Source organism: Bos javanicus, chromosome 6, assembly GCF_032452875.1.
Source record: "Bos javanicus breed banteng chromosome 6, ARS-OSU_banteng_1.0, whole genome shotgun sequence".
Lineage (NCBI taxonomy): Eukaryota > Metazoa > Chordata > Mammalia > Artiodactyla > Bovidae > Bos > Bos javanicus.
In genome coordinates, this window is record NC_083873.1 from 102300880 (window position 1) to 102317417 (window position 16538).

At 41.9% G+C, this 16538-nt stretch overlaps 1 protein-coding gene across 8 annotated transcripts in view; it reads left to right on the top strand.

Moving 5' to 3' along the window:
• The window catches only part of AFF1 (ALF transcription elongation factor 1), a 194913-nt gene that overhangs the window by 124324 nt on the left and 54051 nt on the right, over nt 1-16538 (top strand). For all 8 annotated transcript variants that reach the window (XM_061420742.1, XM_061420741.1, XM_061420745.1 and 5 more), the window contains one exon: nt 13452-13496. In XM_061420742.1, coding sequence (XP_061276726.1) covers nt 13452-13496 — 45 coding nt within the window. The remainder of the gene's footprint in view (nt 1-13451; nt 13497-16538) is intronic.

The window sequence follows — 16538 nt, forward strand, 5'->3', positions numbered from 1 at the left end:
TTCAGCAGGTATTAGAGCACATTTATTTTACAAGCAAAGGGAAATTTCTCCTTGGCACATATTAAATACCCATTTAAAATAAATTCAAGAATAATTCTTTCATATATATTTATCTAGCCTGTCCCTTGTATTTATTTAAAAACAAACTGGCACTTGCTGAGTGACTGTTATTCAAAACTTTGCTATTAAACCTGTTCACTTTTGCCAGTTCACTCAGTCACTTTATGAGATGAACTTTCTGGAAGTCTCATACAGTTTGTGTATACTTACATACCAAGATAGTCCATGAAAAGGAAAAGAGTATTAAACCTACCTGAGAGTCAGTGGAATTAGAAGGTTTTTTTCTTTTTCCTCTCTAAAATGAATGTGGTTTTTAGTAAATTGTAGAAAAGAAAATGGGCTTCCCTGGTAAAGACAGTAAAGAATCTGCCTGCAGTGCGGGAGGCACAGGTTCGATCCTGGATGGTGAGGATCCCCTGGAGAAGGAAATGGCAACCCATCTAGTATTCTTGCCTGGAGAATTCCATGGACAGAGAAGCAATAGTCTCTTAAGTTAAGGTGCTCTTTAACATGATTAAGTATGTGATTTATAACCACCATAATGTTGCATTAAATAATTGTACTCTCTTGAATGATCTTTGGCCCTTTTCTAGACCCTGGTAAGTAACCTGTTACCACCCAATATTAAGGACGCCCCCCCGCGCAACAACAAAAAAAAAGGAATTTACTAATTCAGAATTAAGGTATAAAGGGGAAGGTCATCTTTATTTGCCTTCTCTCCTCTGTGTTTATTATAGTATCAGTAATCCCCAAGATAGTTTGAAGCTCAGATTGTTTCCTCAGAGTATATATTATTGCCTCTGGTCTACCGCTTCAGTAATTTTCTCTCCTCCCTCTCCGCCCCCACCCCACCCCCAGTTCTGTTTTTTTTGTTTTTAAAAATCATGATGCCAGGAGACAGACAACCAACACCTAGCCCAGGGGGGACTGTTGAGATTATTGCTGGAAAAAGCCCAGGATAAAAATCTTTATGTCCTTTTAGACAAAGAGTGGATTAGATGACTTATCTTATTCTTATGACTTCACTTTCTTTCAACCTCATCCAGAAACTGATGGAAAGGTTTTTTTTTTTTTTTTCCTGGTGCCTCGTTAGTCTTCGCTACTGGCCAACGATTAAAAAAAAATGTCCAGGCACCCTATGAAACACAGAATTAGACATGGTTCCTGAACATTGTTCGTCACTTAAATTCAGTGGACACATACACTCAAAAAGGAGCAGTAACACAGGTTTATGCATCTATAAATCCTGCCATGGTTGACAAAGTAACTTCATAGTATTGTTTTAGACTCAGAACCATCACTTAATATGATTTGTGAGAGAGTGCGTGTGTGCGCGTGTCTGTGTGTGTGTCTGTCTGTGCGAGGGTGGGGAAGGAGCCGAGCAGGATGGGAATGGAGTGAGCGTGGTCACAAAACACCATCACACTCCAGTTTAACATCCTCCCCGAAAGGGATGAAGACGGCTCATGCTTTGCAAATTCATGTACCCACCCATAAATTAAAATGAAATTCCTCTTAAAAACAAAAACCAACTCTAAATGTTGTCTTAGCGAGTAGAATAGGTTGTGGAAGGGGAGTTAGGTCATAGAGTTGGGACCGTTTGAAAGAACTTGTCCGTTTATTATCACTGGAATGGAACCAGTGTCTAGACTTGTTCTTTGTGAGGCCTTGTTTCCTTTTCTTAAAGCAGTGCCTTTTAGCCAGTCTTAATCATTCATGGCTGCTGTGCCCACAATGGGCTTCGTGGGGTCTCATGTGATCTTCCATCAAAGGCACAGTGTTTTCAAGTCCTAGACCATCGGGGCTTTCTGATTCCTTATTACATGGCGAATGGTAATGGTTCACAGTCAAAAAGTGAGAAAGTTGGTGAGTAACAGGGATTAGACATATTTACTGTCAAACAACGCTAAGTTCTCTGCATTTGCTTTGTTTTTAAGTCTGTTTAAACCCACCTTGGGGACACCCCACCCCTCATAACTTTAACACCAAGAAGCTAGTTGACCTAAGGTCATAAAGAATGTTTACTGAAAACATTTCTGCATATATTGCTGCAACATAAATAGTATTTTTAAAATAAAAACTTTCACGTGACTCTGTAGAAGCCTTACAGATATATTAAAATTTATACTTGTGTGATCTCAGGAAGTTTAGTAGTAATAAAATAAATGAAACCAGCGTTTTTATTAGTCCCTTCATATCATTTGTATGTTTATATAAAGTAAGTGTTATATATATGGGAAACAGCTATTCACAGCTCCGGTTTTATTTACTTAAACCAGATCTTAAGAACTATACCCTGGGTTTCATAACGAAAAGATGCCCTCTTTTCATAGAGATCAAAACAGAATTTCCAGAATATTTTAAGTAGTTCAGTTAATATAAATTATGAGCTTTTATAAATTTTATATACTTTAGAAAAATAAATTCTTTATGACACTAATTAAAGCAAATTGTTTCACTGGTAACAATCAAAGTGCCTGTAAAGAAATAGAAGGCTCTAATTACTCAGGTTGATCTTTAAACTACACATAATTCAAAATACTCCTTCCTGTAAGGGGATATAAGTTTCAGTAATGATATTTAGGATCTTTTATTCCATTTTTTAGCCTGTTTTTGCTTTAGCTGGTGAAATACAGACAGATGATATAGGAGCTTATAAAGGAGCAGTTTACCTAAAAGTGAACTTTATAGACATTTGTGGATATAAGCTGTCATTTAATATAAAGTGAGTTGGGGTGCTAGCGCATCTCCCAAGCTTCCAGCATCCTCCTTCTGCATTTACCCTGAACTGTTTCTTTTTCTTTAAATAAATATTTATATTTATTTATTTATATGGCTCCGCTGAGTTTTAATTGCAACATGTGGGATCTTTAGTTGTGGCACGTGGGATCTAGTTCCCTGACCAGGGACCAAACCCAGGCCCCCTGCATTGGAAGTGAGGAGTCTCAGCCACTGGGCCACCAGAGGAGTCCCCATCCTAGATTGTTTCTTGATGTCCAGACTCAAGGAGAGATATAACCTTCCTTTACCCCACCCAAGCCTGCCCAGTGTAGCCCTCCTCCAACAATCATGTTCTTTTTTTTTTTTTTTTCCAATAGCATTGACTTTTATTCATTCACGTTAAGTCACCTGAAATGGTATCTGTTGCATTTAAATGCTCATTAATGTAAATGGCTGAACAAATCCATTTTAATGGATATTCAATCCATTAAAACAATCATGTTCTGATGTTACTGCCACATCAGAAACTTGGCTGTCTGAGAAACTCCCCAAATTGCAAAGAGTCAGATACGACTGAGTGACTGAACTGAACATGTTTGAGAATTCTGTTGAAGATGCCGTGAGATGACAAAATCAAATTTATTCATTGGACAAATAACTTGCATATCTGTGCTATTCCAGAATTATGCCAAGGCCCTAGGAGATACTGGGATGAATAAACCCAGACCCTACCTGTAGGAAATGGCAACCCACTCTGGTACTCTTGCCTGGGAAATCCATTGGACAGAGGAGCATGGTGCGCTACAGTCCATGGGGTTGCAAAGAGTTAGATGTGGCTGAGTATGCATCCACTGCCCGTGGGAAATCAGTTTGGGGGAGACAGAACAGCCTGGGTTACCGTCGGAGTTGAAGGCAGATGCCAAGTCAAGGCGAAGGAACTGCCAGGGATGGGCAACCAGTGTTTGTGACACCCCGGTTTCCACACTGCTGCCCCCTTCCTAGATCTTCCAATGTGAGTAGGATTGCTTGGGCTTTCCACAGTAAATTTTTGTTGGATGATAGCTGTAGGTGACCTGTAGATTCCTCTTCATTGAACATAATCTTGTCCTTCATCAGTCTTTCCTTTTCTCCTTGAAACATTTACTTGGAGAACGATAGCGATATCTGCAGTTAGCGTAACATTAATTGTGGTATCCTCCACACCTAGCAGACCAGTTTGACATTACAGAGTAGGCTTCCAGGGAACGTGTGAGTAATTCTTTGTTACATATTGCCACTTAATCACCTTTTTAAGAAAAATACTACTCTGACCCTTGCTGCTGTTTGAAAATATTTGGGTAGAGATGGAGGATGTTTCATTTTTGAAAGGAAGAGTTTGATGTCAAAATTAATTTGCATTATACTACTTTTCATCTTGATGAAAGTGAAAGAGGAGAGTGAAAAAGTTGGTTTAAAGCTCAGCATTCAGAAAACTAAGATCATGGCATCTGGTCCCATCACTTCATGGGAAATAGATGGGGAAACAGTGGAAACAGTGTCAGACTTTATTTTTGGGGGCTCCAAAATCACTGCAGATGGTGATTGCGGCCATGAAATTAAAAGACGCTTACTCCTTGGAAGGAAAGTTATGACCAACCTAGATAGCATATTCAAAAGCAGAGACATTACTTTGTCAACAAAGGTCCATCTAGTCAAGGCTATGGTTTTTCCAGTAGTTGTGTATGGATGTGAGAGTTGGACTGTGAAGAAAGCTGAGCGCCAAAGAATTGATGCTTTTGAAGTGTGGTGTTGGAAAAGACTCTTGAGAGTCCCTTGGACTGCAAGGAGATCCAACCAGTCCATCCTAAAGGAGATCAGTCCTGGGATTTCTTTGGAAGGAATGATGCTAAAGCTGAAACTCGAGTACTTTGGCCACCTCATGCAAAGAGTTGACTCATTGGAAAAGACTCTGATGCTGGGAGGGGTTGGGGGCAGGAGGAGAAGGGGACGACAGAGGATGAGATGGCTGGATGGCATCAGCGACTAGATGGACGTGGGTCTGGGTGAACTCCAGGAGTTGGTGATGGACAGGGAGGCCTGGCGTGCTGCAATTCATGGGGTCTCAAAGAGTCAGACACGACTGAGCAACTGAACTGAACTACTCATCTTTAGGAAAACTGTGAAGGGTATCTTGTTCTCTGTTTTCTAATCCTTTATCCTTCCCTCCATGTTAACAACCCACAGTTTCCCTTTTTCCCTCTTTGTGCTATCATGCTCACGCTCTGTCGTGTCCACTCTTAATGACCCCATGGACTGCAGTCTCCTCTGCCCATGGGATTTCCCAGGCAAGAATACTGGAGTGGGTTTCCATTTCCTTCTCCATCTTTGTACTGTAAGTGTTTCCATAAATCTGTCCAGGGACTTAAAAAAATTCTTAGCTGGAATACTGGGTGTGGAAGTCGGCGTTTAGATAGATCCCCGAAGGGCATGACACTTCTGAAGAAATAATACTGCTCAGCCTTGTACGTTTTCCAGCCCGAGTAGGCACACCCCAGTGATATGAGCAGGTTCTTGGAATGGCCCTAGCTATGTAGGTAATTTACTTTGTATTCACAGAATAAAATGAATTTTATGTCAGAACCTTGCTCAGGCAGGCCTTTTGGTTTCCTCTTCTAATCCATCTCTGGGAAATGCTGATCGTGGCATCTTCATGATAAATGCTCAGGTTTATTTGTGTGGTGTTAGCTTTAACGTGCATTGTCTTATTTTGTCCCGACAACAATCCTGTAAGGCTTTGTCTACGTCATGTGGATCTGCCTGGTATGTAATAAGCATGACTGATTAAAAGAGAGGCCACCTCCACCCCCCAGATATGTCTCTTTCAAGGACTTTGCAATCGTCTCATTTGGGAAGCAAGAGTGAAGTAGCCAGCAAATGCTGGGCGGGACACCAAGTCCTAGGTTTCCCCAGGAGCACCTCACAGGAAAGCTGACAGTAAATCTAGGAACAGTTCTGTGTGCTGAGTGTTACATGGGGCAATCCCCGAGCACCAGGGAGGAAGCTGTGGACAGATTCATAGAGATGTGTGTTTGGGAGAAGGCAAGTTATTCGGTACATGCTGCTGCTGCTGCTGCTAAGTCACTTCAGTTGTGTCCACCATATGGGGTCCCCATGTCTGTGTGACCCCATAGACAGCAGCCCACAAGGCTCCCCCATCCCTGGGATTCTCCAGGCAAGAACACTGGAGTGGGTTGCCATTTCCTTCTCCAATGCATGAAAATGAAAAGTGAAAGTGAAGTCGCTGAGTCTTGTCCGACTCTTAGCGACCCCATGGACTGCGGCCCACCAGGCTCCTCCGTCCATGAGATTCTCCAGGCAAGACTGCTGGAGTGGGGTGCCATTGCCTTCTCCATATTTGGTACATAGAGGAAGGCTAATAGAGAGTAAGCACACATGTGGCAGAAACCTTGGGTTGTACTTTTGAGAAAAAAATGTTTTATTCCTATATTTTAAAAAAAGAATCTCAATCTTATTTTTGTGTTTTTATTTCTGAAAACATGATATATATCTTAATGCAGAATTGAAAAAGTGAAAAAAACAGACTTCCCCTGTGGTCCAGTGGTTAAGACTCTGTGCTTCCAAGGCAGGGGGCAAAAGTTTGATTCCTGTTTGGGGAACTAAGATTCCATATGCTGCATGGCCAAAAATAAAAATAAATTAATTAATTTTAAGACAGTAAAAAGGTATACAATGAAAATCTTCCCATTACGCTAGCCCTCTCGCAAGTTAATTTTCCTTTCTAGAAGTAGTTGATGTTAAAGGCTTCTTGTGTTATTCCCAGTGGTATTTTATGGATCATAAGTAACTTGACATATATGTTCTCTTCTGACATCACCTTTTCATGTATTCAAATCCTGGCAGATGCTGCACCTGCACCTTCCCCTTCCCCCTCAATATGTCTTAGAGATGACCCAGCTCAGTGCATGAAGAGCGCCCTCATCCTTTGTTGTGGTTGCATGGTATTTCTGTGTAGGGGGCATGTAACACAGTTTTCTTAGCCAACTACCTAGAGATGGGCATTTAGATTTTTTTTTTTAGTACCTTAACTATTTGCAAACTAGGCTGAAATGAATAACTTTGTGCACATATCTTTTTGTGCACTTAGGAGTTAGTGCTCGAGCTCAAATTGCTGGGTCAGAGTATGGGAAATGAGAATTTGGTGACTCTTGCCAAACTGCTGTCTTCAGAGATTGTGCTGTGTTACCCTCCCACCAGCCCTGGAATTTGAGTGCCTGCTTCCCCACCTCTGTCTCATAGACAGAGTATTGTCAGTTCTTTCGTTTTTTGTCTTGCCAATCTGATACGTGAAAAATAGTTTCTAAGAGTAATCTTAATGTGTGGAAGGAGAAAACAATGAAAAACAGTTTCCTTTCTGTCTCTGGTATGTTTACTTCTGTGTAGTTTGTTTGTTAAGATGTTGGCTTATTATTCAGAGAAGCTACAGTATTTAGAAAGTCTCTAAAGCTCTACAAATTGGACATCTGTTTTCATATTCTGAGTCCAGAGGCTGAAAACCACAACGGCAAATGTTGATTGGCGGCCTCTGTGCGGCAGGCAGTGTGTGACTGGTGATTCAGAAGGCAGACCTGGCCCCTGCAGTCCTGGAACTTGTGATCTAGAAGACGCAGAGATGGTGGGATGGGGGGAGCTTTGGCAGGAAAAGTACACACAGCCATGGGCACACTCGCTCCGTTTCAGGAGTGAGGGAATCAAGGAGTGCTTCCCAAAAGGTGGTTCTTAATCTGCAACTCAGACTCTGAGTAGGACTCATCCCGACACAGGTGGAAGAGGGAAAGGGGTCCCACAGGGGCAGGAGGAGTGTGACTTAGCTAGTTAGTTGGAGCTAGGTGAACTCCAGTGGTAAAGAAGCCGCCTGCCAATGCAGAAGACACAGGAGACGTGGGTTCAATCCCTGGGTCGGGAAGATCGCCTGGAGGAGGAGGTGGAGATTCTCCAGTCTTCTTGCCTGGAGAATCCCACGGGCAGAGGAGCCTGGCGGGCTACAGTCCATGGGGCTGGAAAGAGTCGGACACGACTGAGCGCACGTGCACGAGCAGCATAGTAGATGCCATAGAGTGAACCACAGGCTGAGGGGTGACATGCTAAGCTGGCCAGAGAGCTCATTCGAGTTTTCCATAAGCTCTTAGGGAAAACCCGAATGAACTTTTTGGTCAACCCACTGTGTTTGAAGAAAAATAGCATGAGCTTTTGTTTAATCTTCTAAAACATACGCAGACAGAGAACCATTGGGGTTTCTTTAAAAGCTGTCATGCCAGTGAAGACCGCCTTGATAATGTTGGCCCCGTGTGTTGATTTCATGTATCAGTGCCTCCTGAGAGTTTTTAAAGTTTCACATTTGACCTTCATACCAACCCTGCAAAGTGGTTAGGATTGGTAATATTATCCCTTCATTGCCACGAGGAGATAGTTCCAGAGAAGTTGAACCTTAGCCAGCATCGCAAGACCCGATCCTCAGCGGAGCCAGAACTAGGATCCAAGATCTCTTGGCCGCCTTCATCAGCATGCTGCCTCTGTGCTCCCTGCAGTTCTGGTTAGTGATAACTAAGCCTTTTTTGAGAACAGCATTGTTTAAAAAAGTGCTGCTCTGTTGAAACTTGAGAGACTTAAAACACAATATTGCCAGAGCCCCGTGGTCTCAGCGGTGAGGTATATTTCTTCCATCTGCCTCTTTTCAGCTTATTAAAACAAACTGTGTCATGCTTAGGGGACATTTACAGACATCTTTTATTTTGGTATCAGTGCATTTCCTTAGGATTACACAATGTCATTCCAGGAGGAGTGAGAAATCAGACCGAGGCCAGCATCACTGCTTTTGCTGGTCTAAAGTACCCCCAGTAGTAAGAGGCAGTTAAGGCTGATTACCCACTTCTTTGCACACGCCCAAGGGAAACAGTACTCTTTGAAAAATGGTTTTGGTTTTGCATACAACAACTGGGATCATATCCCCCTCTCCTTAAATACTGGTATATTTGTGTCTGGCCTGAAGTTGAGGTTTTGGGGACAGTCTTGTAGCAATATTAGGAAAGCAGGCTCAGTCACTTGAGTGCACTGTGTGACCCTGGACATGTAAGTTAGTTTCTTTAGAATTTAGTGTTCATTTTTAAAAGTGGGGTAATACCACAAGATTGATGTAAGAATTAAGAGTATTATACAGAATTCCCTCAGATTTTTATTTCATTTTTCAGCATCTAATAAGGAATGTATCTACAGTTGATGATTACATTTCGTGTCTTAACTTTTTCCCCTGCCAAGCTAATGATGGTGCATCTTATAACAGAGCATGTCAAATGGAGGAAATAATATTGGGTTGGCCAAAAAGTTCGTTTGGGATTTTCCATATTTCTATAACATGTTATGAATAATATAATATGAGTTAAATGCAATAACAAGTACAATGTGTATTCAGTAAGTAGATACCGTTTTTTAAGTTGGGTAGGATTTTGGTTCCTGTGTTAAGGCCATACTCCCTGGGAAAGTAAGGGCTCCATCGGGAGATCTGTCTATGTATATACAGGACCCCCAGATGTGTGGGGGCTTTCCAGGTGGTGCTAGTGGTAAATAATCCACCTGCAAGAGTGGGGAGACCTAAGAAACCCAGGTTCTACCTCTGGGTCAGGAAGATCCCATGGAGGAGGGCATAGCAACCCACTCCTTGCTTGGAGAATCCCATGGACAGAGGAGCCTGGCGGGCTATAGTCCACAGAGTCACAAAGAGTCAGACCCGACTGAAGCAACTTAACACACGCAAACACAGAGATGTATAGAGTAGCTAAGTTGGTCTCCTCTAGGAACCTAGATATTAAGGGTGGGAGACTGCCGTGTGATTTGGGGTGTAAATGCTAAGTCAGTAGTCCTGCCATAGAAGGAAAAGTAGACAGGAAAGGACCCACAAACCAGAGCTTCTGCATTCATGCAGTTAGCATCAATTTTGTTGTTGTTGCTTTTTAATCACCTCTTGTTCTTTGAGGAAATCTTACCTAAAGATGTCCAGCCTGAACTTGGCCGTGCTTCAGAGAGGTTGCTTGTTTACTCTTTGGCCCCAGTGTTAAAGGGAGAGCCTGGCTTCTCTGAGCAGGGGTGGCAGGACTCAGCTGGATACGCTGTGGGCAAAGTGGATTTCAAGGAAGGGGATTAAGCCATAATGCTTTGTTGAAGCACCCCTCCCTTTTTGGAAATTCTCCTTCCAGTGGCAGACTTGGAGGTGCCAAATTGTACTTTTTAAAAACAAGGCAGCCTGTCCGTATGGATCTTTCTTTGCAAGCGCAGCTGAAATACCTACTGTACTCTAGTTTAAGAGACTTGAATTTGGGTCAGGGAAGAGTGGACATACCATCTCGGGTAGATGGAGCACATTAATAAAATGGACTCACACTATACAGACGATCTTGTAACCAACCCTCTTTATTATTTTTTTTTACCCTTATTTCTTTTTTTTTTTTAATACAACCCTCTTTAAATAAAGCTTTAAAACACACCTTGGTACACACAACAGTATTTAGAGATAAAGGGGCATTACCTCTCACTGTCTCACACTCTTGAATGGCTCAGTGTAGATGTGGGGAAGGGGGGAGAGAAAAATATAAAGTGAGTGTGGTAGAATGCCAGCATTTGGAGAATCCAAGTGAAGGGTTTCTGGGAATTTCCTCTACTGTCTTTGTTATTTTCTCTATGAGTGTGAAATTCTTTCTAAAGAAAAAGTTGAAAATATCTTGAGCATCTTTCCATGCCAGCACATGCATTTACATCATTTTATGTATAATGATGTCCATTTTATTTATAACATACTGCTATATGGGAGCCCTGTGAAAATCTTTAGTTAGACTCCTGTTCTTGGGCATTTGATCCTTTCCAGTTATTTGCCATTGTAAACAGTGCTTCTTGGAGATCTTTAAATATGGTATCTCCTCATGTATTTGGAATAGAATTCTGGCACCCTTTTAATATAACCCCACTTTCATAACGGACCTGATATGAGAATTTACAGTACGTTAACCAATTCATGCTTGAATCTTAGGCTTATTTAGAATTTTAAGCAGGTTAAATGGTGACTGTTCAGCACTATTTATCTTACTCTGATACCAATAAACAATAATCCATAGAAAAAATTTCTTCAATTCTGGCTCATCTCATGTAATAAAATTTTTAGGAAAAAACAAATCTTTTAGTGACATCAAACATCTTGGCTAAGGGTTGATGGCTTGAGTAATATTACAAAGATCAGAAAGCCTTTTAGTCTTCTGACATGGTCGCTTCCTGACCCCATTCTGTTCGAAGCAGGGGGCAATTGTTTTCTGCCCTTATTCCAGCTGTGCTTCACTATTTCATTGATTGCCATTTTTTTAATTAATATCTAAAAAATTGAAATATAGTCGATTTACAGTGTTGTGTTAATTTCTGCTGTACAGCAGAGTGACTGAGTTATATATATATACACACACACACACACATGTTTTCTTTTTTAAATTCTTTTCCCTTATGGTTCATCAGAGGATATTGAATATAGTTGTCTCTGCTATATATATATAGTAGGACCTTGTTGCTTATCCATTCTGTATATAATAGTTTGCACCTGCTAACTCCAACCTCCCACCCCATCCTTCCAGCAGCTGCCTCCCCACTGATTGCCAGATATTTAATTTATTTTCCTTTCTTATTTTTGGATGTGCTCGGTCTTTGTTGCTGCAAGTGGATTTTCTCGAGTTTGTCTGGCCCCCATGAGCAGGGGCATCTCTTTAATTGTGATCCCCAGGATTCTCTTGTTGCAGAGCGTGGGCTCTAGGGCGAGTGGGCTCAGCAGTTGTGGTGAATGGACTCAGTTGCCCCACAGCATGTGGGATATTCCCAGACCAGGGATCGAGCCCGTGTCCCCTGCATTTTCAGGCAGATTCTTAAGCACTGGACTGTCAGCAAAGTCCTGCCAGATATTTTAATTGAATTCTCATTCCAGTAACAGAAAGGATGGCGGCAACTATTTAACCAGAGTCAGTAGTCCTCTGCTTTGTTCTGTTGATTTCACTTCAATTCCTAATTGTTATTGTTCCTAATGACACATGTGAAAAATTAAAACCATAGGATATAATTGCATGTTACCCTCAGGTCACAACAGCATTCATTTGTTTCTGACGTTTGTGCTGTAATATTTGGTCCAGTTTTTAGACATTCCTTAATAGTCTTGAAAAATGAAGACTGGATAAGCAAGTCCTCTTGTTAACATGCACAGTGCCTAAGGGCAGGTCCAGTTGGGCCAGCAGAGAAAGGGGATACGCTGGACTCTGACTGTATCTCCTAACTTTCAGACCCCTATCTCAAAAATAACAAATTATAAACGTTTCAATAAAACTGTCTCTGTGAAATTTACATGTTTTAAAACCAGACCCAGGCAGGTCAAATTGCATTTGAAATTTGACATTTCCCTAGATTCAATTCCAGGACAGTGTGAATGCTGTATGCACTTTTCCTTTTCCTTAAGGAAACAGGAATGAGGAAGATGGTGGATTAGTAAACCCCAGATCAGGAATTATCGACCAGTGCCGTATTAAATTACACTTGAATGAGAAATGAGAGCCCTGAAAAGAACCATTTTCCATCTACACTCTGGCTGTGAGGCAAACCTTGGACCAACTGACTGGGAAGAGCAGCACTTTCTGCTCCAGAGGGGCAGTAAGAGTGTGTGTATTGCTGGGTTGGGGTGTGGGGGCTTGTATAGGAGGATTTGCCCAGGGCACTTGGCTCATCGGTTGACACAGAAAGTTGCTCTTCCATTTGAAAACCATGAAGTCAGGGAATTTGTTCCGTATCTCTAGTTAAGGAAAAAGTATTTTTTCTTTTTAAAAGATTTCACTCTTCCATTGTCTTGCACTTTGTAAAGACTGGAAAGTGGCATTTCCTAAACACTGCGTCTGTGATACTAGCAACAGCAGCTGCCATCTGTTTACCTGGGAGTAAGCAAGAGGGTCTTTCCTCTAAGAAGCCAGGTAATCTCTCTTCTTAGGGTCTGTCTCTGGGGCAATATTGTGTGTGTGTGTACAGTTGAAAATGCTGACTTCAAGTAGGGCTAGAGACATCCAACTTTAAGACTTATTTTTGGCAGGTTAGACTGTCACCCTAAAACCTATGCTTGGTTGGAGTCTGACTGCCTTACTGTGGGCTCAGTAAGACGTTCAGGATGATCGCCATCTTTGTGTTCGTGTAACTTGCCTCACTGGACAGATGCTGCTGCAAAGCAGGAAAATTACAGGTTTTCCCTTTCTGCCTCCACTCTTGTTATATCTATTATTCCCCTAGATTAACTAATGTACTCATTTTCTTTGATATACACATGTTCCATCAGAAGCTCTTGACCTGCAGGTCACAATTCATCTGTCTTTGTCTCCAGCAGAACCCTTTCTTTCACAATGAGGTCAGGTTTATCTCTCTGGTTTTATTTCATCTAGAATGTGAAGTTTCTCATACTTAGCTATTAGCAGTAATAAAAGGGGGGCCCTGGGGTGATTCTCCTTAAGAAGTGTTGCTGTAAGTACTAATAGCATTCATTAATACCAGCACTCTAATTGTTTTTTGTTTGTGTGCTAATCTTTGTTTGCTAACTTTTTCTTGCTTTTCCCTTACAGCAGACCTACTCCAATGAAGTCCATTGTGTTGAAGAGATTCTGAAGGTGAGTTGATAATTATTTCTCGCTTGAAGACACACTTAAGTAGCCAGACATATATTCATTTTCTTTGACTTGAATGAACAGTTGATATTCTGAACTCCTTTAAACAGTTTGCCTCCTCCCTATCATACCTCCCAAAGCAAATGAATCAGAATAATAACAAAGGGAGTCTTAGGAAACCATCAGAGTCTCTGACAGATTTTAATTGAAATGAACTCTACAAACTCCATGACATTTGGACCAGAGTTTTATTGACCTCTCTCTCAGTCTTTTCTGATAGAAGACTCCAGAGAATCACTCACCAACAGCCCCCCCCTCCCCCCCGCCCCCGGCAGAGAGGAGACTCCCTGTGTTGCTGCAGTGGGAGGCGCCCTGGGTTAAGGAGTGCTTGGTTTTCACCTCTTGGTGTTTTATAGGAGACACCTCATTGGTGCGGGCCCATCTTCAATGAGACCATGAATTTTTTAAAGGGATAAAAAGAAAAACAGAAAGTACGTGGACATCTTTAGACCTCCCTTGAAAGGGTTATTTTTCACTCTTGTTGATTGAGACCATGCCAGGAACATTTGTGCTGCCTCTGCAAATACATCATTGAAGCCATTATCCATTTGTTCAGTTTTCCTTGCACGCGGATGACCAATTCCTTCTAAAATTCAGCTCCAGGAAAAAAGAAAAAATTCTCCTCACGAACCAGCATGCTTTCTTTTTATCAGAGAATTATATAAACTGTTATGTTTCCCATTTTGGCTTTAATTTCCAGGAAATTTAGAGCTAAATATAATGCTCAAATACAGTAGCTGTAATAACTGAGAGTTTTGTTTGTTTATTTCTCATTCCTCCTCTCCGGCTTTTAATTTTCTTCCATGTAACTTTTAGTGATACTCTTTTACTGATACTCTTTTACTGCTTTTTGGTTGGTTTCTTTTTTAAGTAGAAGAAAAGTGACACTTGTACCCATTAATTTTTACCTCTACTGTATCCTTTTTTCCTCAAAATATATGTAGTACTCCTGCCTGGAAAATCCTACAGACAAAGGAGCCTGGAAGGCTGCAGTCCATGAGGTCGCTGAGGGTCAGATATGACTGAGCGACGTCACTTTCACTTTTCACTTTCCTGCATTGGAGAAGGACATGGCAACCCACTCCAGTGTTCTTGCCTGGAGAATCCCAGGGACGGGGGATTCTATGTGTCTATGGGGTCACACAGAGTCGGACACGACTGAAGTGACTTAGCAGTAGCAGCAGTATCCTTTTTTCCTCAAAATATATGTTTACCCAGTTATTTTTGGCTTAATTTTTCATTGTAAAGTATTGAGTTGGTGCTGAAACCAGTAAATTAAGTATATAGGTTACCTTCTCGTTGGTACAATTTTTGACAAATGTGGTATCTAGCCAAATGTTTGGGAGACAGTTCCATTACTTTTGTTTTACCGTCTTTGGTCCCCTACTTTCATAGTTAGAATTTTCTAAGAAATACCTCTAAGGAAACATACTTTGTACTGTCTGAAAATGAGAATTTTTTTGCCAATCAGCAAATAAGTACGAATAAGTACTCTTGATTGGGCTTTTGTTCTATCCTTTCCCTCTGGTATTTTTGAAATTCTTTGATGAGTCATAAAAGTAATAAATGTCTTAGTTGTAAAATATGACCTTAGCATTTTCTCTGAAATTGTGTGTGATCTGTTCCATGGTTGTTTCAAAAGTAAATGCAACAATACTGATGATTTATCTCCTGCATGTGTCAGACGCTTCTTCTGTGGTCTGACGTGCTATATGACTTGTTGAGTCTTTTATGTCAGGTGATGATGGTATTAGACCATCAGGCAGGCACTTTAGATTTAATAAACTTGTCCATCCTCCTTCGCCTCTCTGCCAACATCATGTTAATGGGTTCTTGCTTACCTGGAAATCCTTGAAAGTAGGTGGTTAATGCAAGCCATGGGTGAGTGTGTTCATTTGGAGATCATTTGGAGCCTCTTCTCTTCTGTCGTGGCCTCCGTTAAGTCCCTCCTGAACTCCTCCTGGACTTCGGTTTCCTCATGAGGAAAGCGGAGGCCCCAGGCTGGCAGATAGTAGATGACTCCAGGGCCAAATGCAGCTCTCCCTCTTTGTCGTCCATGCAGATAACTTCCCTCTGCCTTGTGGTTCCTGTTCTTATCTCTTACCAGTAATTACAAAGACTGCCAGGAATCCTAACAAAGATCTTCCTGACGGGTAATAGAAACTAGTCCCCAATATTGTTGGGTTCTCTGGTGGAGATACTAAGAGTGGAAGCCTTTACTGAAGGGGCCGTGGTGGCCTATGACTCGAGCAGATGGCAGGGTGAGAAAATAGCATACAGACTCTATCAGAAACTGGGGGTTGGTTATCAACAAGGGTCCAGACGGGGATGGTGCACTCAGTGGGCATGTGAAACGACTCAGGTTTTCCACTTCCAGTGCCACAGCCTGGAGAGCCTTTTGGGGAAGTTTCTGCAGTGTTTTTTTTACATTATCTCAGTGCCACCTTCCAGGGACACTGGTCCAGTGAGTGGTAGCACCATGACTTGTTCACTCACTCATTTATTCAGCAAGTATCCGTGAAGACACACACACTTCTCTCAGCACTAGAATAAATGCTATAGGAATAGGAGTCCTTTCCTCTCGTGAAGATCACGGTGGGGGAAGGTAAATGTGTAAGTGTCAGCTGTTGGTAAGTGCTGTGAGTCTTATAGCAGGCAAGTGAATAGATGAGAAAGCAGAGGAAAGAGGGCAAAAGCCTTGAGGTGGGAGCAGGTTGGCGAATTAGAGGAGCGCTGAGTCTGGAGCAAAATGAACAGGGTGCAGGGTGGGGGCAGATAGCAGCAAGGGCACCTGGAAGGTGGGAGCGAAGCAGGTGCTCAGTGACTCACCCCCGTTCACGTGATAAGCCATTGGTGAAGCAGGGGGTTAATTCAGGGCCCCGGGATTCTGGGCAGCCGCCTCTCCTTATGGCTCCAATCCTCCCAAGGCCTAACTTCTCGTAAGCTCAGCGTTTAGGGAACTATATAAATTCTTTTCACACTCCC